The sequence below is a fragment of the Notolabrus celidotus genome, chromosome 13, assembly GCF_009762535.1.
Source record: "Notolabrus celidotus isolate fNotCel1 chromosome 13, fNotCel1.pri, whole genome shotgun sequence".
Taxonomy (NCBI): Eukaryota; Metazoa; Chordata; class Actinopteri; order Labriformes; family Labridae; genus Notolabrus; species Notolabrus celidotus.
This window is the reverse complement of record NC_048284.1, coordinates 2,949,191-2,975,844: the sequence shown is the minus strand read 5'-3', so window position 1 is coordinate 2,975,844 and position 26,654 is coordinate 2,949,191. Positions and strand designations below refer to the sequence as shown.

Sequence of the window (26,654 nt, the reverse complement as noted above, 5' to 3'; positions counted from 1 at the left end):
AATATTTGCTCCTCCCGCGCCATGATAACTGATTTTCCAGAAATAAAACCCAGTTGTTGTTTTTTTCTCTAATGTACTAGAAAGTCGGATTTTCGACAAAACCTTGAAAGCATCATCCGCTCCGTCTTCATTTCCTTGAAGGAGGAACCAGCCAATCACAGCGCATGATCAACAGCGCATGTCCTCTCCCTCAGCCAATCAGAGCGCTTGTCCTCTGGCAGAGCGAGCCCCAAAGAAGAACCCGAAGAAGAAGAAGAAGCAGCAGCAGCGACCCGGCGGCTCCAGCAGGCTGTAACGGTCCTCTTCCCCCCCCCGGATCATACCAGACCTCCAGATGAGATTTAAGGCGTTAAACCGGAAGCCTCTATGATCCAGCTAACCTTCCAGAGACATTCACAGTGTTCAGTTTACTCAAGGTAAGACATTTCTGTGTTCTTCATCATGTTAGCGTGAGGTTAGCTAACGGTGCAGAGCTATCATGGTGACGTCAACCAAACCCCATTCACAAATCATGAACATGCGTCTCTCTTCACTGAGCATAACCTTTATATTATCAACACAAACAATACAATTAAAGGCTTAAAGCACATTTACAGTCCACTTTAATCAGACAGCTTAATTATGAAGGGTTATTTAGCTGTAGCACAACATAATGTAGGGCGGTGGCAGCTAGGTGTTGTGAACAAAAATGCATGAGGTTAAAAAAGCTGCTTGTATTTTTACATTAAATGTATGCCGAATTATACATTATGTATTTATATATCTAAATGTAGAGTTTTGTATGTTAATGTTGATGCATAGTTAAGAAAACAGCAAAATGCACTAAATTTGAATGCACTTTGGTGCTCAGGATGCAAATGTGTCAGTGTGCTTCTTTCAAACACCTAGCATCATGTAACAGAGGTGTTTGCATAATTATTGAGGCATTATTTAGAAGTCTTTAAAATGCAGGATGAATATATGGGCTGGCAGGACAATTTAAGAGGAACAGCTGCATAAAAGAAAAACTACTAAAAGCAATTAAAACAATTAAAATCAGTTAAATAATGAGTGAATAAAAGAAAAACAGATTAAAAATAAATGTAACATCATGGATAAAACAATATTACAGGAAGGCCTTATATGTTTTCAGCTGTGATTTAAAAGAAGATCCTGATTCAGCTTGCAGGTTGTTCCACAGTCCTGGATCCTGCACAGCAAACCCTCGCTCACCCTTAGATTTCAACTTTGTGGACAGGAACTTTTAAGAAGGTTCCTGCCTGAGGATCTGAGGCTGCACCCCTAGGCTGGTAAGGTGACAGCAAATCACAGATCTAATCATGGGCCACGCCGTGAAGTGCTTTAAAAGTGACAAACCTTCAAATCTCTTCTAAAAGCAGTGTGCAGCCACTGCAGGGTCATTAAAACAGGACTAATGTGCTCTCTCTTCTTGGTTTTAGTTAAAAGATTAAGAGAGCAATATGAAGAAAATGAGGATTAAAGTGTGTTTTTTAACAAACTCTAATGTGTAGTTGTGAATGGCAGGCTGTTGAATAGAAAGTATTACTCCATGTGCAGGGAGATTAGCAAAGGATTAGAGCTCCACAAGGACAAACAGACGATAATCACGCGTCACTCCTCCTTCCGTATTACCGGACCGTTATCCCCGTCACACCGACACTTTCTACCACACAGAGAATCTACCTTTATAACAACACCTGGGGGGTGAAGCTGGGAAAGCAATGTCACATGTAAAGTAGGGCAACTGTGTCCCAAAAAAAGGTGAGCTGTAGGAGCAACACCTCTCTTGCAGGTTAATGTGTTTACATCCAGATCTAATGACCTACTTGTGCGCAGCTAAGCCCTGAATGAGGTCTCTCAGGTTGCTCTCACCTTGCCTGTGCCGACTCCTCCTAACAATCAATCTTTATTTATATAATACCAAATCACAACAAATGTTATCTGAAGACTCTTTCCAAACAGAGCAGGTCTAGACCGGACTCTATCTTCTATTATTAACAAAGACCCAACATCAAGACCGGATAAGATCCAGTCCCATCTTACAGACAGGACTCAGTCTGATCTCATCTTAATCCACCATGAGCAGAGCACTTTGCAGCATTTAGCAAGTTACAGTGGCAAGGACAAACTTCCTTTAACAGGCAGAAACCTCCAGCAGGACCAGACTCATGTTAGACACACATCTGATGAGACCGTGTTGGAGAGAGGGATAGAAGGAGATGAAGAGAGAGAGAGATGATAGCAGTTGTAGCAGCTGGAGTCTGGCACATCCACAGCAGCAGAGATCCAGAGGAAACTATGAGACAAGGGAGCTCAGGGACTCCAGAAAGGTCTATGGTTAGTAACTTTAATGGGACAGGGAGAGAAAGGAGATCCCAGTGTGTCAGTCTAAGCCTATAGCAGCATAACTAAGATCTGGTCCAAGCCTGATCCATCTCTAACTATTAAGCTTCATCAAAAAGGAAAGTTTGAAGCCTACTCTTAAAAGGAATTTGACTCAAATGAGCACAAACAAATATCACACTAAGAGCCATGACTTGGTTTAAAGTCTGCCAGTACTACTTGGGATGTAGACGGCCTGAGAGCCTGGGAGCAAAGTCTTCCTGGAAGGCTAAACCCAGGACAAAGAAGTCCTGTGTTACTCTGTTGAACACACAGATTTGTCAAATGTTATTCAATAGAAAATCCAGAACAGAGTGAAGCAACATAAACGCTTAGCATCATACCTGAGACCTTCGTCGCCCTGCCCTGACTTCAAGCAGACCTCCTCTATTGACTTATTAGTCAGGATGAACACCTGCTTGTGGGGTAGTACTTTTCAAAGGTCCCAGGACTTTTGAGGGGCGGGGCCTGCAATGCTGAACGTGTCTGATTGGTAGATTGACCGCAGTGTTTTTATTCCGCCCTCCGTCCACAATAACATCACACACATCTGTGATTCTCTTGATTTCTCTTTCTTTCATTAGTTTTTATTTGTTCTATCGTTTTTGTATGTGTGTGTACTTTTCAAAAGCCCACCGTGAATGCGTCTCTCCTCCCGGTGTTCCGGTTTTAAAAGTGAATTTCAAGTTTGAGGAAATTTTTTTTTTCCGACAGGGTCAACTTTTTTTGGTCAAATTTTATTTTTTTCAAAAAAAAATTTTGTCCCAAAAAAAAGTCAAAAAAAAAATTTCTGAAAATTATTTTTTGTCCATTTTTTATTCAAAAAGTTTTTTTTCAAAAATTTTCCCAAATTTTTTTTTTCAAATTATTTTTCAATTTTTTATTTTTCAATTATTATTATTTTTTTTAATTTTCCAAAAACCATTCACACTCATTGTTTTTTTCATCTGTGATTCACTTGATTTCTCTTTCTTTCATTAGTTTTTATTTGTTCTATCTTTTTTGTATGTGTGTGTACTTTTCAAATGAAGAAGCTGTGATTCTCTTGATTTAGCAGCTTGTAACAGTAGTCTTCTCTCAGCCCACCGTGAATGCGTCTCTCCTCCCGGTGTTCCGGTTTTAAAAGTGACCCTGTAAACTGGAGACCTTCAGCTGAACGTGTCAGTGTTTGAGGAGTTTACACAGCTGTTGAAACACAGAGGGAGTTCCTGGGAATGCAAACTGGTTTAGTTTTTATTAAGATTTCAAAATATCCTCATCAGATATTTAATGATCGTCTAAAGACGTTGATGAGGGATGCATCTGGCTGGGAGTCTCCAGTTAACAGGGTCGCTGTTCAAACCAAAACACCGGCTGATCTCTGCCACGGCTTTTTGAGTTCAAAAGGATTTTAAAGCCGTGTTGAAACGTCTTTGCTACTCGCGCTTATCTCCTCTCACGTGTTGATTCAGTGAATCCATCTGTGATGAAATATAGCACCATCTAAAACAGCGCCAGCTGAGTCTCTTCATGCTAACAGGCTAAGTGTTGTGTTGCTCATAATGATACCTGCCTGTCCGTCTGCTTCTATGGTGTCATCTGTGATGAATGGCATTTGTCTTTGTTTTACTGCCCTCTACTGGTCTGGTGGTGTAGTGCATTTACTTTTATTGGATTTGCACAATCTACCCGGGACTTCAGCCCGCGGTCGAAACGCAGACAACAATGGGGGCACAGGAACCTTTTAGTTCAGGGACTCTTGGTCGGAATGCACCAATAGAGAACAATTAGCAAAGAGATAAGATACACTGCTCTGTCCACAGGGGGCGACAGAAACAACACAAACAGACCTTTTCTGCATTGTATAGCTTGTTTTCAACTTAGTGCTATTTTTCTTTTGTCCTGCTCTTGCTTTGAAAATGCAGAGGTCTTATTTCCTGCAATAATTTGAACTCCAGTGGAAATATCCAGCCATTTTTTTCTTGTTGAAGGAACTAGGGTGATGCTAACTCCCTTCTTTGTTAGCCTCCTCCCCAGCTAGACCTCTTTTTAGAGTCCTAATGCACCTATAGTCATTCATCACTGCAGGTTTTTATTCTATATTCTCTTAAAGATGGTCCACTTGTTCCAGTTTTGTAAATTTGACCCTGTGTTGGCTTCTCTCCCTCAGCTCCTGAGACACTGAACCCGACTTTGATTCATGAAAACAGTTAAATTGTGATTTATTCAACATATGGTGTGATTTTTGTGGCTACACACACGAAAAGAGGATGATACTAACTGCTAACAGTGTTTACTTGCTCCTCAGACTCTCCTCTGTTCAAGGTCTCCAAACGAACGCTCACGATCACCATCCCAGGAATTATAAGATCTCCTCAAGCTGCCTTTTCCTTCTTCAGTTATGCAAATAACATCTGTCTGAGGAGGACCTTCGGTGGCCTCTTCTGCTGAGATTACACACTGAACATGTCACACACACCTCAGAAAGCTGTTGCTATTCTTAATAAGAAGAGAGCTATTTTGGGATTAGCGGTGTTGCAGTGTGGATTCTGACAAGCAAGAGTGTCTGAAGCAATGAAAAGCTTTACCTCAGTGCTCTGTTCTAAGAATAGCTTTACAGAAATGTTCAATTCAGCACTTCCAATTACGGCCCGGAGTGTGAGGAAGTAGACACGAGTTGTTGGCTGACACTGGCGTGGAAACACCCTGAAGTATATTTTATTTGTATGACAGTAGGTCTCTTAGTGATGTGTAAAAAATACTAACCTCCACCAGGACTCTCTTCATGCCTTCTGTGCCTTCATATGATAGAACAGCTGAAGAGAGACAGGAAATGTGGGGAACAGAGAGCGAGGGAAGACATGCAGCAAATGGTCGCGGCCGGGAGTCAAACCGGCGACCTCTGCACTTCTGTATGTAGGGCGCTTAGACCGCTTGGCCACCAGCACCCCAGGACTCTTATTTCTTATGAAGATGTGAATAAAATACCGACATGATGTTGAATTATATTGTGCATGTGACCTTTTGAGATATCAGTTGGGTTGTGTGTATTTTAGGAAGCCTTATGTTTGAGTATGACATCTCTCCACGTTGTCGGTAGGGATGTCCCGATACCGATCTCAAATATCGGATCGAATCCGATCTGGTCTCATGTTTGGTTCAGCTATCAGGGAGGTGTTTTAAGTTTAAAGCATGTTTCGATGTGAATCAGCTGACTGAAGGTGTCGCACACAAGGGAGTAGCCCCCTCGGCTGGTGGTGAAGCTTTCAGCAGAATGTCTGCCCCCTGGTGGCTGGCTGCAGTATAGGTCAAGAAATCTGCAGTCAAACTTTAAAAAATAAAAACACGTCGTACGAATGTTTCTCACATCCGTATGCTGTGGTGATATGTAGTTAGTATTTCACTGTTTTGTGTCCAAGGCCTCTTTTTCCTGAAAAGTTTCTTTTTCGTTAGTTATTAGAGTTTAAAAAACGGGGTTTTACTTCCTGTTTCCTTTGATTCACAGCCGCCGTAGAGGGAAACTTCAAAATACACACAGCGTCTTGTGACGCTACGCTGTAGGGCGGAGCTTGTTACAGTGGCTTCACAGGCTCTGGCTGCACAATGGCGGCGCCCAGGAGCGGGATTTTTTGGCTTCAGAACCGTACAACGGAAAGAGGCGGAGCAACGCTGTCCATTTTTATTTACAGTCTATGATTGCACACAGTGGAGACGCTCAGCTGGGGGCTGCGGCTGAGTGACAGGTCTCCATGAGCGCTTTTTTTCCCCTCCGCCGTCGGACTGATTACGACCCGGTTGCACTCCCAGCTGACACCTGACCACATTCACACATAGACTGTAAAAAATATGGACGTAGGATCCGTGACGTCACCCATCTGTTTCTGAAGAGCTGTTTTGAGACCAATCGGCTGCGGCAGCCATATTGCTTCTGTCGAGCCAGTGTGACGTAAAGAGGCGGGCTTTGAGCCTCCTAGCCAACAGCTGCAGTGTTCCTGCAGGCAGCTGTGCCTCTCACTGGAAGACTAGTAATCTCAATATCTTCTAATTACCGAATTAGAAAAAAATTCACCCCCCTCACAGTGAGAGGACATCGAGAAATTAGCTATTCAGACTACACTCATCTTTTGTACCAGGCTGTAAACATGTTTATTAATGCTGCAAAGATCGTCTTTTCCCCATTCATGTGTATGTGACTTCCGGTACTTCCGGAGCCAGCCTCAAGCGGATCCTCGATGAACTGCAGCTTTTAACACTTCCGCATTGGACTCATATTTTTAGACCGGAGGTTGCCGCTTGCATTCACATGACTATTCAGCTCAATAAGAAGGAGTAGACAGAAAACTGGACACTGTGAGTCTGAAATATGTTTCTGTTCTGTTGTTGAAGTCTGAGCCTTCACTTTCATGACTGTATGTCAGCAGAGATTATGAGCCTGCTCCACATGTTGATATTCAGCATGTTTAACATTTTGAACACCTCAATACGATCCGTAGATACTCAATACTGTCAGTTAAGAAAGTCCTTAAGAGATAAGAAAGTCCTTTATTCGTCCCACAACAGGGAAATTCAAGATTATATTATAATTATTTATATGAGAGGGCTAGAAACTAGATTTTCTCTGTAACCTTCTCCGTTTTCAAGGTTTATTATAGAAAAGACACATTTCTTTTTCCAGAGGAGGTACTTTTATTTTAACTTTTTTGAAGTAGTTTTGGTTCATGGTGCTTAATGTCACAGTCAAAGAAATAATTATTTTCAAGAGATAGAAAATTAAGTTTCTTTAAGTTTTACTGTAGCTTTGTTTCAAGCTAGACATCTAGCTGAAAGTTATGCTGCTTTTATTACTATTTTCAGGGGAAAAAAACAAAATTGATTAAAATCTTAAATTGAGTTTTTGGTAAAAGAAAATGAGGGATTTTATTCCTAGGCCATATCGCCCAGCCCTAGTCTGTTATATACATTGTGTTGTGAAGGAAAATTTGATTCAGGGGAAAAAACTATTTTTTTATGATTAATCAATAATTGATTATCAACATTTCAAAAGATCGATCACAGAAAAATAAGACATATTTTAGTAATTTTTTTTTAATTACTTATTTTTGTTAGAGGAAAAAGAAAACAGCGTGCAGCTCAACTCTCTTACCTCTTGTGCAACTATTATGTAAGCAAACACAAGTATCAGATCAGGACTCGGTATCGGCAAATATTCAATATTAAAACATCGGATCAGGATCGGGACCAAAAAGCTGATTGGGACATCACTAAATGTCGGCATGTAAAAAAATATAAAGACATCAGGATTTGTTAAGTCAATCAATATCTCTCTTCCTCCTACAAACCGGACTACATTTCTGACGGATGATCACGACAACAGTGTCTAAATCCTCCACTCTTACCCTAAATACACAAATAAAGGTGCTTCTCCTCCTTCCTCCTCCTTCCTCCTTCCTCCTCCTCCTCCTCCTCCTCCTTCCTCCTCCCTCCTCCTCCTTCCTCCTCCTCCTTCCTCCTCCTCCTTCCTCTTCCTCCTCCTTCCTCCTCCTCCTTCCTCCTTCCTCCTCCTTCCTCCTTCCTCCTCCCTCCTCCTCCTTCCTCCTCCTCTTTCCTCCTCCTCCTTCCTCTTCCTCCTCCTTCCTCCTCCTCCTTCCTCCTTCCTCCTCCTTCCTCTTCCTCCTCCCTCCTCCTCCTTCCTCCTTCCTCCTCCCTCCTCCCTCCTCCTCCTTCCTCCTTCCTCCTCCTTCCTCCTCCCTCCCTCCTCCTTCCTCTTCCTCCTCCCTCCTCCTCCTTCCTCCTTCCTCTTCCTCCTCCTCCTTCCTCCTCCTCCTCCTTCCTCCTCCTTCCTCTTCCTCCTCCTCCTTCCTCCTCCTTCCTCTTCCTCCTCTTCCTCCTCCTCCTCCCTCCTCCTCCTCTTCCTCCTCCTTCCTCGTCATCTTTGGTCTCTCAGCTGACAGCCCTGCAGCGAGGAAGAAGAGAAATCCTGCTGAATAGTTTCTAAAGTTAGATCAGCTCGTAATGAAACGTGGAGCACAAAAGAGTCTCAGTGAAACGGAGGAAGACAAAAGCCTCCTCAGTGTGTGTGTGTGTGTGTGTGTCTGTGTGTGTGTGTGTGTCTCCATCTTTACGACTGCTCTGGGGCTTCATTCTCGTTCTGTCAGTCCTGTTCGTGTGAGAAGCGAGCAGCTTTGTGAGCCTGCACCACAAACGGCCGCAGTTAGCTAATTAAGCTAATAGACCCGGCGTCTTCATACACAATCGATTGCTCCTGCCGCACACTGCTGCAGGGTGGGGGGGCGGTCTGATCAGAGCAGCCTCTGTCTGTCTGCAGGAGCGTGGTGGTCTTGGAGGTTCACGTGACAGAGCTAACACCTTAGCTGCTGTCTCCTGCCAGGGTGTGTGCAGCACGGAGGGTGTGTGTGTGCAGCACGGAGGGTGTGTGTGTGCAGCATGGAGGGTGTGTGTGTGCAGCACGGAGGGTGTGTGTGATGCACGGAGGGTGTGTGTGATGCACGGAGGTTGTGTGTGATGCACGGAGGGTGTGTGTGTGCAGCACGGAGGGTGTGTGTGATGCACGGAGGGTGTGTGTGTGCAGCACGTTTGGAGCTTTCTTGGCGTGTGCAGGCGAGCCATCTGGGCCCGTCGTGTTTTCATCATAAAGGAGGAGAATGGTCTTTTTGTTTTTCTCTTCACAGCTTTTTTATAATGAAGAGACTGACTGTACTTTTATTTGTTGTTTGACCTTAATGCAACAATTCAGTGTTTTATATTGTTAATATAGAGAGAGGATGGAAACCACCCTGTGTCTTTATCCACTCATCTTCAGTTCTGTTTTCAGAAATAGTAAAATAATAAAAGAGATGATCATGAATAAAACACTTAAAAATACAATAACAATCAATACAGTAAAATTAATAAAATAAGTAAGAATAAAAGCAAAATTGAATTTCTGTTAAAGGTAAAAATGTCAGATAAATACAAGAAACAGATATACATTTAAAAAAAATAATATTATTATGGGTTGAATAATAATAAAAGACAATCATAAATAAAATACAATAAAATCAATACAGTAAAATTAAAAAAATAGGTGAGAATAAAAGCAAAATTAAAAACCTGTTAAAGTTAAAAATTTCAGATACATTTAAGAAATAAATAGAAATGAATTCCAACACAACACGTATATTATTATGGGTTAAATAATAAAAGACAATCAAAAAAAAATACTTAAAAATACAGTAAAATCAATACAGTAAAATTAATAGAATAAGTATGAGTAGACAACAAAATTAAATATCTGTTAAAGGTAAAAATATCAGATAAATACAAGAAATACATAGAAATAAAAATAGAAAGGAATAACAACACAACTTAAATTATTTTGGGTTGAATGATAAAAGACAATCATAAATAAAATACTTAAAAATAAAATAAAATCAATACAGCAAAATGAATAAAATAAGTGAGTAGAAAGCAACATTTAAAAAAATATGTTAAAGTTAAAAACTGTAAATAAATACAAGAAATAAATAGAAAGGAATAACAACACAACATTAAATTATAATGGGTAGAATGATAAAAGACAATCATAAATAAAATACTTAAAAATACAATAAAATCAATAAAACAAAACTAATGAAATAAGTATGGGTAGAAGTTTTGCCCAAATAAGGGCATGGCTGACTTCATTGACAGACCGGCACCCTGTAGCTGTTAGCGAAAAGGCTGAAGGCCTCTTTACCTCACACTACCTCAGACGATGTTAGGTTGAGTTCAGAATTTCCAATATGGCGCCCGCTGACAATTGGCTTCAAAACAGCACTTCAGAAACAGACGGTTGACATCATGGATACTACGTCCATTATTTATTCAGTCTATGGAGTTAACCTGCGATTCCCATCCCTGTGGTCTCCACCTTTATGATATCTCAAGCTAAATGAAATCAAACTGAAACCCTAGAAAACCTCCAGGTCTGGATGCTGCTGTGAAGTACGCTCCCCTCTGTCCAGTTAGACACAGCAGTAAAGATCTGTGGACAGCGACTCAGCTTAGTGTAGTGTGTGTATATGTGTGTGTGTGTGTTGTTTGTTGTGCTGCCCAGCCAGTCTGACCAGTACATTGATCTCCTCTGATATGGTCACTGGCGGGTAATCTGTGAGATCAGCAAAATGTAAGCCTCTTTATTCAACGACCCTCCCAGTGTGTGTGTGTTTAAGTGGGTGCGTGTGTGTGTGTGTGTGTGTGTGTGTGTGTGTGTGTGTGTGTGTGTGTGTGTGTGTGTGTGTGTGTGTGTGTGTGTGTGTGTGTGTGTGTGTGTGTGTGTGTGTGTGTGTGTGTGTGTGTGTGTGTGTGTGTGTGTGTGTGTACAGCAGCCCTGGTTAAGTAGAAATCCGTTGTGTATTTTGTAATTGCGACACACTAATTCCAGACTATTACTGAAACGTAAAACCTCCAGTTATGAAATAATGGGGATTACAGAAGGAATCATTTCTGGACTGAACCCAGTTCATCGAGATCCTGTACCTGCCTCCTCTGGTCTCATGGTCTCAGGGTCACACCCGGTCGGGTGGAGGTGGTGCTCGTAACCCCTTTGGAAGCTTATGTTATTAATAGTGGTGCGTATAAGGTCTGAGGTGTGCAGCTGGACCTGGACGAAGCATATAAAAGACGGGGGATGACCGTAATCGAAGCAGTGACCTCTGGGAAGAGGTTAAAGCCTCTGTATAATATATGGGGTGTGCTCAGACTGTTAGGCCACTGGCGCCCGGACAAGCCCAATTCTACCTGCACACTCCCTCTCTGATACCCATAGCATAGATTTGAACTATTAGCATGTCAAACTTTTGCAAATTGAAGCTCCACATGTCACATTTGCTGCCTTCTTTATGTCATTTATCATTTTAACTCAACAAGTTATCAACTGATGGTCATGAAATATTTAGAAAACGGTCCTTTCGGGGCGGTGGAAGCATGCGCCCCATATACAGGGGCTAAGGTCATCGTCGCAGTGGTCGCAGGTTCGATTCCCTAAACCCATGAACCTTTGACAGACGGAGAGGAGCGAAGGAATTCCAACAATGCAAAAACAAAATACAGATTGAGATTGGTGAGATTGGTAGACCAATAAATCATTGTTGAAGAGGTTATTATTATTATTTTTTCCAAAACATGAATGAATAAATACAAATAAGCAGAAAATGGAAAAAGGATAATTTAAGAAAATTTTAATTAAAATAAAAGGAAATTAAAAAACACATAAATAATCAAATAAAATTAAAACAAGTTATTAGTTGGAAAAAACTAAAAAAACTAATAAATTCAAATGATTAAAGGCACTATGAGGAGTTTTTAACTGGCTGAATAACAGACTGAAACTGATACTGATGCCTCTTTATGACCCTCAAAAGCAAACAAGACCATCTACAACAACACTGATACCTTCTCTGTTGTCATTTTAATGTCTGAAACTGCTCTGAGGGGGTAGGTGTCAGAACAGGTGATTGACATGTCGCTTTAGAAACACCCTTTTTTGGCTGTTTTCATTGCAAATAATCACATTGTGCGATAAATCTAAATGTTATAAGACAACAGGATGAGGTTATTGTCTGAAGACACTTATTTTGCATGTACAGGACAAGAGATAAGAGGTATCACTTTGTCCACAAGGGGGCGCCAGAATCGATACAAGCTAAAAGTTCCTCACAGCAGCTTTAAGTAAATAAAAGCATTATAGGACTATAAAAAGTATTAAGAAGAAGAAGACATTACATTGGAGAAAGCAGGGAATGGAAAAGGATAAATTAGGAACATTAAAAAAATTAATTAATAATTAATCACATTAAATTTAAACAATTAATTAGTTGGATAAAAAATAAAAGTAGTAATAAATATAGATAGATAAGTAAATAAAAGCAATAAAGGACAATAAAATAAAAAGGTTTTAAGAAGAAGATGACATTCCATTGGAGAAAGGATGAATTAGGAACATTAAAATAATAAATGAAGGAAAAATAATAATGAATAATCAATTAAAATTATCAAATAAAATTACAATAATTAATCAGTTGTATCAAAACTAAAAACAATAATAAACAAAAATAAAAAAGTTGTTCAAAGGATCAAGTCACATAAAGAAATCTGTTAATGAAAATACAAAAATAATAATTATTATACTGATTTAAAATAAAAAATAAATAACTAAAGAAGAGAAAAAAAGACAATAATGAAAGTACAAAAAAAAAATAGTTTAATATTTTTTTTAAATCCCCAAATAAATCGCCCCCCAAAAAGGTTTGTGTATTTTTAGTGTCTTCTAAAATGCTAAATGACTGTAAAATGTAAATTAAGAAGACAGCTCCCTCAGTTGACTTCCTCACTGCTGCTCAGAGAGATGACTTTGTAAGGACATGATTCTGAAGTTACTCACTTGTCAGGAATGGTTGCAAATTACAGCCCTGTTTAAATGTCATACACTGATACAGATCGTCTCCTGGCTCAGTGAAATCCTCACTTACAGCTGTAATAAAGTCAGAATTATTCACTCCATCATGAATCAGGTCTTTGTTACCAGGAGGAGGAGGAAGAAGAGGGGTTATATTATGTTGTGAGTAGAGTTATTCTTGGACAGTGTGATGATATCTGCCTTGTATGGATGTTTTGAGCAGAGAGGAGCACAGTGACTTTAGCTGGAAGCAGCGTTCTGTGTTATAAATAGATGTGTTTTATTTCTGTTCTCCTCTCGTCTTCAGTTTTCTCTAAATGTTGTTTTTTGGGTCGTCTGGAAACGGTCTCGCCTGAAGCTGTGTGTGCTGACATGATGAAGTGTACACAGACAAGGCAGCTCCTTCACTAAATAAACAACGCTGAAACAAAGTGCTTTAAGTAACAACCCTTCACATCATCACAGTCTCCATGTGATGTTCCACTAACTGACATGTGTCCTCCCTTCAAACAGAGGTGAGCCATGGCTGAACCGAACCCCTCCCGTCCCCAGAGGAAGATGTCCACAGCTGGGGAGAGTGTGTACAAGGTGCTAGGGCTGGAGAAAGGAGCCACAGCTGAGGACATCAAGAAGGCGTATAGGTGAGCAGTGTGAACGTTCATCCGTCTGAGTTATGAACCCAATTAAGCCGCCTCAGCTGTCTCTGATACCAGGATTAGTTTCTCCAGAGTGGGCAGGCTGAGCACATTGTAATTATTACTTTGGGGTTTTTCTCAAATCCGCTGCGTAAATTTCTGTAATCCTGTTTTTAATTGTGGTGACAAATTCCCCCTAATAAATGAGGAGATTACTCAAGGGCTCTCCACCCACATTACTCCACCAGTCATGTTACTGAAACAAAGAAAAGAGCATAATTCATATTTTCATGGTCTTATTATTCTTTTCAGAGTACGAAGTCAACAATGAATTCTTTATACACCCTTCACAGTTTTTAACATTTTCATATTGTTTGTTTTTTTCATCATTTTGAACCAACAATTCAAAGCAAAATCTTTAAAGGTGACATATCACGCTTTTTTCATCAATATATATTGGTCTAAGAGGTCCCCAAAACATGTCTTTAAAGTTTATGCTCAAAAAAAACACTTTGAAATCAGATTTTGGTCTGCCTGAAAAACCCTCTTCTTCAGTCCTCCTCAGAACACTCTGTTTTCTCTCTGACCACGCCCCCTCAGGAAGTGGATGTGCCTCAGCTGTCCAGCCCGTTGATCTAATGTTTACATGTTGGCTGAATATACACGGCTGCTCAGAGATCACGTTACTTCAACCCTCTGAATCTGATCCAGAATCTGATCCTGACGGAGAGGCGCCTGCAGCAGGACCTTTCTGAAGGATTGGTCACAGATTTAGTGTTTCTTGTTGTTTTATTTATCAGTATGTCGACGTGTGTCTTGGTACACAGCTACAGCTACGAACATGTAGCTATGTGGCTATGCTAACTAGCGCTAGCACTTATCCATGATAAATAAAAATCATCCACTAGATCTTCAAATCTGCAGACGTGGGGAGTAAAACCGACCTCTACCAGAAAGGCAGCGGGACCTTTCTGAAGGATTGGTCACAGATTCTGTGTTTCTTGTTGTTTTATTTGTCAGTATGTCGACGTGTGTCTTGGTACACAGCTACAGCTACAGCTACAACATGTAGCTATGTAGCTATGCTAACTAGCGCTAGCACTTATCCAGGGTAAATAAAAATCATCCACTAGATCTTCAAATCTGCAGACGTGGGGAGTAAAACCGACCTTTGTGTTTATTAAGACAGCCTACAACTAGCATGCCTCCCTCCTAAGCTCCTTGTTAGCACACATGTGTGCAGGGAATGAAAAATGGAGGAGGGGATTCAGTATTATTTTATACAGTCTATGGGCTGAACAAGCTCCGAGCTCTGACTCCGTGACAGACCGGATATTGTTGTTACGTAACAAAAACACAGAAGTCTGAAACGGCTGGTTTCACACACATTTACAGAAAGGTGGAGAAATCAGAACAGGGGCAGAATGGATTCTTTTCATTCTCAGGGGGTTTGTAGACAGGGACACATATATCAGGTAGAGAACCATTAAAAAGTCCATTTTGCATGATATGTCACCTTTAAGTGTAAAGCTTCCTGTGCGTTATATAACACTGTAGAGCAGCTACGTCCGTTTTAAAAACTTGCACACAGACTTCAACTACAGATTATCCTGAAGATTTATCAAGGTTTTTTTTTTCTCACTGAATTATGTCTCTGGTTTTAAAACATGCCTCATAAAATTCAAAAAGCAAGAAATATTCAACCAACAGTAAAAAATAAATAAGATAACCTCCTCCATCAAGGAGTGAATAAAGCAGCAGCAGGATAAGGGAAGTCTTTGGATATTAAAAATCATGTTATTGTGTTTTCTGTCTGTGTCATAACCCGACTTGTGGGCCTTGACAAAAAGATAAGAGGACAACAAATGAATGAAAGAAACTAAGTTATTTATTACAAAAGTAAATGAGATAAATAAAGGATAACAACGGATATGAGGTGTTTATAGTCTGTAACATCAGTAGTGTGTGAATATGGTGTAATGAGAGTTGTTGATGAGAGCACTAACACTAAAGTCTAACTAAACAGTCCCTCCAGGAAGTTGCGATTTCGCTATCGCAACTATCAACGCAAATTCAACCAATCAGCGCAATTTTTTCGCGGACCTGCAATTTTTTACAATCTGCGCAACTTTCCCGCAAATTTTACCAATTACCTCAATCTCAGCCCCTGTGCGTCATCGGTTTTGTCATCGATTTGACTTCCTTGGAACATAAACATAAGTCCTCACTTGATCGGCACTTTTCAACAACAAAACACGCACAGAGAACGGGTGAAAAGAGGGGACAGCAGGCAGGACAAGTGACCATGACAACGTTGTTATTTATAGATTGAGGGGCTCAGTGTTAGCTTGGTCTCTACCTGCAGCAGGTGTGCTTTATGAACCAGCTCTCCCCGCCTCCATGCATCTGTCTCATCTTCATTGATGATTTTTACCCCCCGTGTGCGTTAGTGACAGAGACACAACCGGGGGGACGTCTGTTTACTATTTGATGTTTGACATTGTTGCCGTGGTTACCGTAAAAAGCTCTGCATCTACAGCTTGATTTAATCCAGTTTGGTGAAACATCAGACACCTTTAGTAAGTTTTGATCAACTCCTCGTCATCAAAGATGCAGATTCATTTCAGAGTGCCGTGAACTGACTGTGCATCAGTCGCTGCGAGGTGCATTCAGGGACCGTCGTAAATGTGAAATACAGTCCTTTCATGGCATTTTTCTGTGAATCAAGAGAATCAAAATACAGTCAGTGGCCACATCAAGAATGTTTTCTAAAAACAACTGTCATTTAGCTTATTTACTTGCCCCTGAGATGTTATTGGAGGACAAAAGCAAAAAAAAATAATCACAACTTTCACCGCATTTTTTTCAAAAAGCTGTCGCAAATTCAGGCTTTTTGGGGACGCAACAATCACAAATAAATCCCGCGAAATCCTGGAGGGACTGACTAAAGCAAGTTGGTCTGGCATGGGGAGATAGAGAGTGAGTGAAGTAGCAGGAAGCTGGCCTTTTATCAGGGATGGTGAACCGGGCCCATGTACACCAAATCCAAGGGGATGCAGCCAATCAGCATCACTCCAGGCACCTCTAGGAAACATAATGCGAGTTAGTATAACCACCAGCATATTCCAACAAGCAGGGGTCGTCATACTATTAATGAAGTGCTCATCTAGATAGCACTTACTGCACATCATCCTCTCCCTGAATAATTCTCCATGAGGTAAAAAGAAAAAACTAAATGTTTAGATGTGTTCATGTAACTTGTAATCCAACCCAAATATTCTCCTTTTCATTGACAGTAAGAATAAAAATGGTGAACAGTTGATTATCTGCGATTCATTAGCGAACTTGAGGTAATATTTCATAGAAAGTTTACAAAGGATGCAGATAAAGGCTAAGAAAGTTGGAAACAGACTGGAAATCAGCTGTTTGCAATGCTAGTGAAGCACACGAGATGCAAGAAGGAGCAAAACAACACTAATTTAACCATACCAATATAACTGAGCATCACAAGAACAGTCCTCCTGAAGGACTAAGAGTTCCTGAAAAGTAAGAACAAAAAAGTGTCAGCAACTTCTACTTCAGTCACTTAACAAAGCTAAGAATTATAGCAGACATTTTCTTTTTACTAAATCTTTTTCATTCCCAGTGCTTTATTTAAAGATCCAGATGTAAGACTCAGTGGAAACTTTAAGTGTGCTGTTTTGGCAACATGCAGTGAATAACTATGACTGGCACTTCCAGTCATTCAAAAATACAACATACATGTAGTCAGTTTTTATGTTGCTGTTCTCATTTGCTCTTAAATAGACATCATCATTCACTTCCCTGTTTTACAACCTGCAAAAAAAATCCCCACAGGAGCTTTACATCTCAACCTCGATCCCTCTTTTCCATAGTGATGTTCTCACTTTAACTCTCTCTGTGTGCTCTCCTCTCCTTTCAGGAAACTGGCACTGAAGTACCACCCTGATAAGAACCCTGACAACCCTGAAGCAGCGGAGAAGTTCAAGGAGATCAACAACGCCAATTCAATACTGAACGATGAGACCAAGAGGAAGATCTACGACGAGTACGGCTCCATGGGCCTCTATGTGTCCGAGCAGTTTGGAGAGGAGAGCGTCAAATATTACTTCCTCATGTCCAAATGGTGGTTCAAGGTCGGTGCTGGTTCTTTGCTACCTTTACAACCATTACTTTATACCAGGATGGGAACTTCTGAAGGGATTAATGAACTAGAATAAGTTAATTCTAGCTCTTATTCCCAACTGTTGTAAACATTAAAATATCCTCCATATTTCCTATCTACCTCAAGAGTCTGTTTTTGAATCTGTTTGTTTTGTGGATCCCCTGCAGGGTCTGGTCCTGTGCTGCACGTTGTTCACCTGCTGCTGCTGTTGCTGCTGCTGCTGTTTTTGCTGTGGGAAATGTAAACCACCCGACGATGATGAGAACTACCAGTATGTCGACCCTGAAGACCTGGAGGCCCAGATCAAGGCAGAGCAGGATGGAGGTGAGCCGGGCACTTCCGTATGTTTGAACCTCTTCTCTTGCAGGTCTTCAGGAAGCTCAAGTTGGAACTATTCTCTCTCTCTCTGGGGTTTTTAAAATGATGTTGCTCTATAACTGTCTTGAGTTAAAGCCAGTTGTAGCATTGATTTAAAAACAAGGATGTTAGGATTCTTCGGTCATAACTCAACTTCCTTATTTCAGTGACTAAAGGCGTTCTGATTGGATGAGTTGTTCTTCCACTCTGCTGTTTGTTTACCAGAGTTAAGTGTCTAGTCTTTCCAGCTATAAAATGACACATTTGTTTGTTCTAGACTAAAACTGTTAATAAAGCCTTGAAGGATTCTGGTCTTATACAGTAGAAGGATTCATGCACGTTGGTGTTATTACTTGCTATAGTAGTCGCTGGTTACATTTGTCACTACTGAACGTCCTTAAGAAGTGATGAATATCCAGCTGTGCAATGAAAAGAGAATTACAGTAAACTCAAAATTTAATTGTATTGCTAATGAAGCTAACGTTTTATTTCTAAGATTCAGTATCAGGTTGAATCCTGGGGGGTTAAACGTATGTCAGAGTAATCCCCAAGTCTCCAGAGCTTACTCTACTGGCTGCTCTAAACGTCAGGTTTCACACAGTTTTTTTCCCCTCTCTTTTTGTGACATCACAAAGTGGCGGAACTCCTTATATGGCCATAGACATGGATGTAGTCTCAGGGACGTCACCCTTTGGTTTCTGAAGCTGAGTTTTAAGGCGGTCACCATATTGGAAATGCTGACTCAACCTAACTGTTGGTCGACTTAGTAAGAGACAAATGGGCGGAGTTAGTCAAGTCAGCCCCGCCCCTAGTTATGCCTTATTATGCAAAACTCGTAACCTTCATATTTTCAAATAATATGAGTGGAAAAATGGCCGACTATATCTGTTTTTTGAACATTCTGCTCTAAAGATCGGCATTTTAACCTGGGAATTAAAGAGACTTCCTGTGCTTTTGGTGCCGGCCTCTAGTGGACACTCATGGAACTGCAGCTTGTAGCACTTTTGCATTGGCTTCATATTTCATCATTGAAAGTTGTCCCCTGGTCTTCCCCTTTAGGAATCAGAAGAAAGTGGACTTCTAGGGAGGGGGGCCTTAAAGAGACAGTACATGTATTCTCCTGAATCAGACAGAGGTTACAAATATGAAGTCTCAGAGTGAAAATATAAAACTTTAACTGTCGTCTTGAACTCGCTCTCACACTGCAGGATTCCTGTTCTCATGCTCCACCCCTACAGGTTTCACAGTAATCATAGGCCAGCCTACTTCTAACCCGGATCCTGAAAGCCCAAAGGGCCAGAGTCAGCCCATCCCCCTGCCCATGCCTATGCCTCCACCTGGGCCCCAGTCGCCGGGCACAGCCAGTGCAGCGGGGGAAGAAAACCCCGGGGAGACCTTACCGGAGTCGAAATGACTCGTAAGAGAGCCGCCCGGTCTGATTCGTGTGTCGCAGCATGCGCTCATTCTGTCCCGTAGGAAGAGTCGTCTTCATCTCGCTCACATGTTTGTCGTCTGTTTGTTCGTGTCTCATCATTCTGCTGTCGTGTTTATTAACTTCTACATTCTTCATTTCATTCACGTCGTCTCACCCTGCATGTTTTTTTAATGTGTGTACGCTTGTTGTCAGAGTAACATGAAATCACTGTGCTGTTTCTGTCAGAAGAGAAAGAGAAGCATGGATGAGTGATGAATTAGTTTAGCTTCTAGCCTCTCTTATGTCTCTTGTAACATAAGCTGCATCAGATCATCACCTGAGTGGGGTCAAATTCAAATTTCAGTCACTTGTTTTGGCAAATTTGTCTGTTATTGTCTCAGAAATGTTCCTAAAGCAACATCAGTAGTTGACAAAGAGGCAGCTAATTCATAGTTTCAGATCTACAAGACGTGCTTCTCTCTTAGCATCACAAAAGAATCAAATAAAATGAGCCAATCAGAGTTTGATCATCATATCAACATCCCTTTTTTTTTTTTTTTTTTTTAAGTTATATTTTTTGGCTTTTTTGCCTTTATTGATAGGACAGCTGAAGAGAGACAGGAAATGTGGGAGTAGAGAGAGGAGGAAGACATGCAGGAAATGGTATACCGGCCGGGAGTCGAACCAGCGACGAGGACTATAGCCTCTATACATGGGGCGCTTAGACCACTAGGCCACCAGCGCCCCATTAACATCACATTTTCTTGTATTTATTCATTATTTGCACCATTAAACGTGAACATATCACCTTACATTTTTATGGGAAAACATATGACACAAAGACATTTCTGAAAGCTCTATAACAGATGTAAATGTAGCTTTTTATGTAAGCTCTGCAACTCTAACAACACATTAACATTATTTATTTAGCTGCAAGAACTAAAGAAACAAATACTGAAAATGTTCAGTTTTGGGTGCACATTTTTTTGGGAGAAAGTGAGCACAAGCAGGGATTACAGATTGGCTTCCAGTTTCTCTAAATTGTTTCTAATGTCTGAACATGTTGATGCTCAAAATGCTTTTTTTTTTAAGTGCTTTGATTTTCAAACTAGATTTCAGAAGCTCACAGATTTCCCTCCATGATACCAGTTAATTGATCTGGGTTGGTTTAAAGCAGGGGTTCCCTAACATTTCAGCCTGTGACCCCCAAAATAAAGGTGCCAAAGACTCCCGACCCCCACTGTCCCTCACAGTGATTTAATGTGGCTTCATTTAGCTGGTCTGCAGAAAATGACCCTACCTATATGAGCATGTGTCTGTGTTTCCTGTGCCGTTATGAATGAACCTGCTGCTACTGATGCTTTAGATAATTAACTGTTCACTAACCCTAAACTTAAAGAGTCATCTGGGAACAAAGAAAGGCAGAAAACTCATTACATTTTCTATTTTCAAGGTTTTATTTCAAATATAGCTACTACTTTTGTCGATATTTTTTACTATAATGGGTAAAATGTTCTATTTTTAGACATCTCACAATCCCCCAGGGGGTCCCGACCCACACTTTGGGAACCCCTGGTTTAATGAAACAATGAATAATCCCTTTCATCTTCTCTCCTCTCTCAGGAAAGCGATAGCGTGGATGAGCCTCGACTAGCAGAAGCAGGTACGTACTGTGATGCTTTAGCCTCCTTATGGGCAGAAGAACCTCTAGGAAATCATTGATCTCTTTGTTTCTGTCTCATCATCATCAGTCTTATTCATCTCTCTCCTCCTCCTCCTCCTCAGCCTGTCGTGCCCCTGTTGTGATCCAGCCAAATTCGACTGCTGCCAGCGACACAGAGATCAACCAGACTCCAGCCAGCCCGGGCCAACACCTCCACCCTGACCCCCTCATTACTGATCCACCCGCTGAACCACGCCTGTAAGGTGGGCTCTTAGAGGCTCCCCATCTTCCTCCTCCATGGAACTCAAGTAATGGAGGAGAGTTCACGCATTGCAGTTCTTTCAGCCATCCGCTCATCTATAAGCTCGCCGTGTATTTTAGCCTCACCTGGGCTGGATGTTATCTCGCTCGCAGTTCAGCCACCAAGAGCTAATACGGCCCGACTTAATCATCTGTTCCCGTCATCCCATTACAAACTGGGGATGAGGGGGGGAAAGAGGGGGACATGAGGGCTAAAGCTGGTCCTCTGATTATCTCCTCCTCAGATAAAGACTTGGATGATTTCTTTCTCTCTGCTGGAGCACTTTTTTTTTTACATTTCCCCCTCCGTGACAAGCTTCGGAGGAGAACCTAACATGGGTTAATGCTTGATATGTGAACACACCACCAGACTGGACAGCAGCACGACTATACAGACAGACGGACAGATGGGTGTTGGACGTTTCTCTTCTTCCCGTTCTCCTCCTCTTGTCTTGTTTGAAGGACTATCGCCAGCGTCTACCTTCCTCTCTTCAGACGAGCTCTTGCTGCCAAGTCATGGTGTTTTATGTCCTAATAGATACCCTTGGAGGAGGACTAACTGAGGCTTCACTTAGCATTTCAATCAGGACTCAACGAGACAGACGAGGACAAAAAAAAAAAAGACGTGACGCAGCCAAAGTGACTGCAAGACTCACAGATTCATGCAAACATTAAGACTTTGATGTTTAATATCTGAGCCAAAACCCAGAGCTGCAAAGTCAAGGCTAACCCCTCCCAACCATGCATGCATTTTTATCCTGGAATGCACACCCCCTACTGTACAGCACTGGAATCACACTACAACCCCCCCCCCCGCTACCACGTCATGAAACTTGAACAACATGCCTCTCCTGACCTCTCAGACCATGCAGACTCTGGTTATACACACACTATATACCAGCCCATATGTCATGTGCCACCCTTTTCTAAAGAAATACGACCCCCCCCCCCGGGATGATCTCTTGACTGAAACGTGTCGGTGACAGAAGCATTTAAGTGTTGACTTGAGCATGTTGTTATTTATTCTGTTGTGTCTGTTGGGTCTCCTTCTTATGTTGCAGTCAGGTGATTCAGTAGACTAAAGGCAACAGCCAACCCATGATCCCTCAGCTCCAGGCGGATAGTCTCTGGGAAAGCCACTTGATTCCACAGCCGGCATGTGCGCCACATTCTGTCTACATCACATGAGAACTCCTTAGGATCACGCGGGAGTGTCGGCAACAACAAGCTAATCAGAGAAAAACATACTTATTACAGGTTAGGATGTCTTTCTGTCGATGCTATTCAGTGATTGTGAAACTGCTTTTAAGTTAAATATACTCCTGATCAATAATTCTGTCTCATCTGTACGATCTGATATACGTTCATGAGTCTGCTGTCAATGCTCCCGCGTCTGACAACCTACCCAGGTCGATCTGCTCTGTTCAGCTGGATTGTGCGTACCCAATTCGCCTAGAGAAGCTCCGCCCCCCTCCACTGCATCACTGGTTGTCTTAAGTTGAGGAGTCGCTTCAATCAAAGCAGCCCTCCATGAGGTTTATTTACTGTAAAGTGCACTACTGTTTGCTTTTAATGCATGATTTTTTACATAACGGGGGAGAAAAGTTGGTATCCCAGAATGCTTTGCGTGTTAGACTCTGTTCACAGAAGACTCAGCCGTGTCTTTAAAAGAGCAAAAAGACACTACACATTGATTTGAGACACGCTGCAGCACTCTCAGTGGGAACACATCGATTAGACCGGGTACGGATCAGCCTTGGAGTCCATGGCGCTCACAAAACAGATTGCACGCCATTGCTGTGGAATCAAGCAGTAAGCCACAGTTCAGTTTGTCAATATTGTTTGTATTGTGCTGCAGGAATCATGTGTTTCGGTTGGTTGGAATCACCTTGGTTCACTTGTTAAGGAGCCAATCAAAGAGAATGGTTCTTATGGCCTAATTCCATCGAATCCCCAAGTCACGGCACTGGAACTGATAGGTTTCTATTCTAGTCAATGTGTTAACTTCCACTGGATCCGCTCCGTTGTGTTGAAGCTCATCCGGCAGGTCAGAGCCCTCCGGATCAGATACACAAGACTTCTATTTTTGCCAGAGCACGATGCATCAATGTCAACAGAGCAGATGGAGGGGGACAGGAAGTCAGGTTTCACCAAAACAAAATGAAAACATCCGGTTAATTTTCAGAATAAAACACTCTGTGTTATCACCAGATCGTATTTCACTTAACTACAACAACAAACCAAAGTCATGATGAGCGGAGCCAGGCCTGGAGTCAACAGGTCAGAGGTTTTCAGAGGACCAGAAAGACAACATGGATGAGGAGAGGAGGAGGAGAATCCTTGATTCAGTAATCACCACAGGGAAACCTAGGTCACATCACTCCAGCTGTCTGGCGGTCCTGCTCTGTGCGGGACCGCCGGACACGGATCTGGTGGAAGTCTTGTGTAAGTGTATGCTGCATGATCGGTGTTACAAATGCTTGTTGGTCAAAACCCTCTGGATTGTTTCCATCAAAGGTTTGGAGGTTTAGGATTCAAGGCGGAGTGATGTAGGTTGAACTTTTCAGCAGGGTGACATTAAAACTGAATCCCCTCAATAAATCAAAACCATAATGTTTCTGTTTATTAAGATTCAATGTTGGAGATGCACAACACTACAGTGAAACAAACCTGACTGAAACATATGAACGTTATCTCCTCCTTTCATGTTTTGATTTATAAACCAGCTCTGATAAATTCTCCATCACTTCATTTTGACTCTTAAGGAGCAGCCAACAAACTTGAAGGTCCTTTTTTACATTTCACATTGTAACCATAAGAAGCCCAAACCTGTCATTTCAAGTGTGTCTGGACAGATTATTGTATCGCCTCTCTCAGATCTTCCAAATTAAAACCACTGAAGGGTTAAACTGACGAGGGGATGGAGCACTGAAAGAAGACATGTATTTTATTTTTATAATTTAAAACGACTCATAAAAACCGTAAAATAACTCACTGAATTACTAACTTTTGTATGAATCAGTCTTTTAACAGTGTACATACATTTTTAATTTTTTAATTTGCTACATAGAAGCACCTTTTATTGATTAGAGTATTACTGAATGAGGTAGTTGGGTTTTTGAAGCTCCAACTCGGTGAAGCAGTGGGATGTACTGCAGAAAAAAAAAACTGATGTAAGAAAGACAGGGACGCATTAAATTGGACAACATTCAAAGACATTTCATTCATGTTTTTTTTTTTTGGGGTGTCCCTTGTTCCCTGAGGACGATCTGTAAATGAGTTCTTATGAAATTCAACCAAATAAAAAAGGGGGATTTTATAACTTCTTGTCTTTAAGTGTCAAATTATTTATTCATCATTTATTCTGCATCTGATTTTAAAGTTTGGTGTTTTTCTTTTTTAAGGGCCTGTGTCCACTAACTGCATTTTTTTTGCACAACCTTAATGATTGTGACCAAATGAGACAGAAAAAGTGGCGCCACTAGAACAGTCGTCTCCTCATCTTCTGGATAAAATACCACAACACAATAAAATACATCTTTCTGCATCTGTCCGTGTCTGGTCCATCATAGAACCGGATCTGTTAGGTTTCTATTCTAGTTGTAGAGGCCAAGCCAAAGCTTTAAGCCACTGAGGCGCTGCACCTGGAATACCTAATTGACGCGCTGTGAATTACCGTGCTTGATGAATGAAAGTCCAAGTCATATTTGCATCATGAACTCTCTGTCTGTTTATTTCCATGATCTGTGCTCCAATACTCTCCAATACATAACATTTCACAGACGAACATCCACACAACTCCCGCAGCACCATGCTGGTTCAACTGTCAAAAACTGTTACACCTTTCCAGGTGGAACATCTGACCACACAACAAAGGTTCCTACCTTAAATAGAAAATGACCGCCAATAACCCTGTACGACCTTAAAAACTGATACAGGTCCCATACACCTATTCATTCATAATCTGCCTTTACATTAGTCAATGTGTTAACTTCCACTGGATCCGCTCCATTGCGTTCTGGCTGAATCTCTGATCCAGCAGGTCAGAGCCCTCCGGATCAGATACACAAGACTTCTATATTCGCCGGATGCCGGAGCACGACGCATCAATCTCAACAGAGCAGATGGAGCGGAACAGGAAGTCAGGTTTCACCGAAACAAAATGAAAACATCCGGTTAATTTTCAGAATAAAACACTCTGTGTTATCACCAGATCGTATTTCACTTAACTACAACAACAAACCAAAGTCATGATGAGCGGAGCCAGGCCTGGAGTCAACAGGTCAGAGGTTTTCAGAGGACCAGAAAGATAACATGGATGAGGAGAGGAGGAGGAGATTCTAGAAGCCAGTGGGTGTTGACGGATGAGAGAGCACAGAGGTGGACCGGACACGGATCTGGTGGAAGTCCTGTGTTAGTCGCTTTGTACACCAGATTTGACTTTAGGTGCTTTAAGTACAGAAGATGCAGTGAGTGGAAACAGGCCCTAACTCATCTGTAAAAAGGAAAAGACACAAAGCTTTCAGAATAGATCCTACCTCCAGGTGCTCCCTATAACAGTGAGGGCCATTTTCAGTGGCGTATTAATCCACATGAGGATTTAGAGCAGCAGGCTGGCCTATGTAACTCAAAGGATTTATGTTCATACATTAATTAATAGTTAATAGTTCAGGAACAGTCCTTTTTTAGTTTGGGAGTCAAGTTTGATTATATATATCATCTTCTGTAAGCTGGGGTCTTTCAGGTGACTGATGCATACTCCTGACCTGAAACCTGCTCGTCGTGGAGAGGCATGAATATCTGCGTCGGTATGTTTAGCTCACTCCACAGCAGCCCTGCCCTCCCTGAATCTATACATAGTGCAGTAATCCCATTAATAGCTTAGTCAACTTAGTCTGCTCCATTCTGTTGATTAGCAAATACCCTGCGTGTTTGGCCACCAGGAACTGACCTCACTGCGGTCTACTCAGTGATACAGAGGCTGGCAGGGGTCAGAGGGTCAGGGACGGGAGGAGAGAGTGTTTCTGTGTCACATCATGGAGATGATTGGGGATCCCACGCTTGAAATCACAACACTGGTAGTCGCAATTTACATAAACAGAAGTTTTTTTAAGTAAAATTTAACATTTTTTCTGCCCCAGGGCCTAAAACAAATATGTGGGAATTTGAAAGTTAGGCATTTCTATTTTTTTTTAAGAAAAAACATTATTTTATTTTACCCTAAACTGAATAAGAAATAGCCCCATGATGTCCTCTCTCTTTGTGAATTTTTTATAAAGACTCAGATTCAAATTCTCAAATTC

General features: G+C 41.4%; 1 protein-coding gene across 3 annotated transcripts; it reads left to right on the top strand.

Annotated features, from left to right (window-relative positions):
- Nucleotides 1–214: 214 nt before the first annotated feature.
- Nucleotides 215–24,673, top strand: dnajc5ga (DnaJ (Hsp40) homolog, subfamily C, member 5 gamma a). 3 transcript variants are annotated; one of them, XR_004633559.1, is made up of 8 exons: nucleotides 216–416; nucleotides 13,310–13,437; nucleotides 17,375–17,588; nucleotides 17,785–17,941; nucleotides 19,213–19,391; nucleotides 21,012–21,051; nucleotides 21,174–21,314; nucleotides 22,413–22,684. XR_004633559.1 is itself a non-coding variant. In XM_034699773.1 (7 exons), the coding sequence occupies exons 2-5, from the start codon at nucleotides 13,319–13,321 to the stop codon at nucleotides 19,386–19,388; spliced, it is 666 nt and encodes a 221-aa protein (XP_034555664.1). In that variant the 5' UTR covers nucleotides 215–416; nucleotides 13,310–13,318; the 3' UTR covers nucleotides 19,389–19,391; nucleotides 21,012–21,051; nucleotides 21,174–24,673. The 3 variants fall into 3 exon arrangements, 2 of the variants coding, with proteins under 2 accessions (XP_034555664.1, XP_034555665.1); XM_034699773.1 differs by having other exon boundaries at nucleotides 215–416; nucleotides 21,174–24,673; XM_034699774.1 differs by lacking the exon at nucleotides 19,213–19,391 and having other exon boundaries at nucleotides 217–416; nucleotides 21,174–24,673.
- The last annotated feature ends 1,981 nt before the right edge of the window (nucleotides 24,674–26,654 follow it).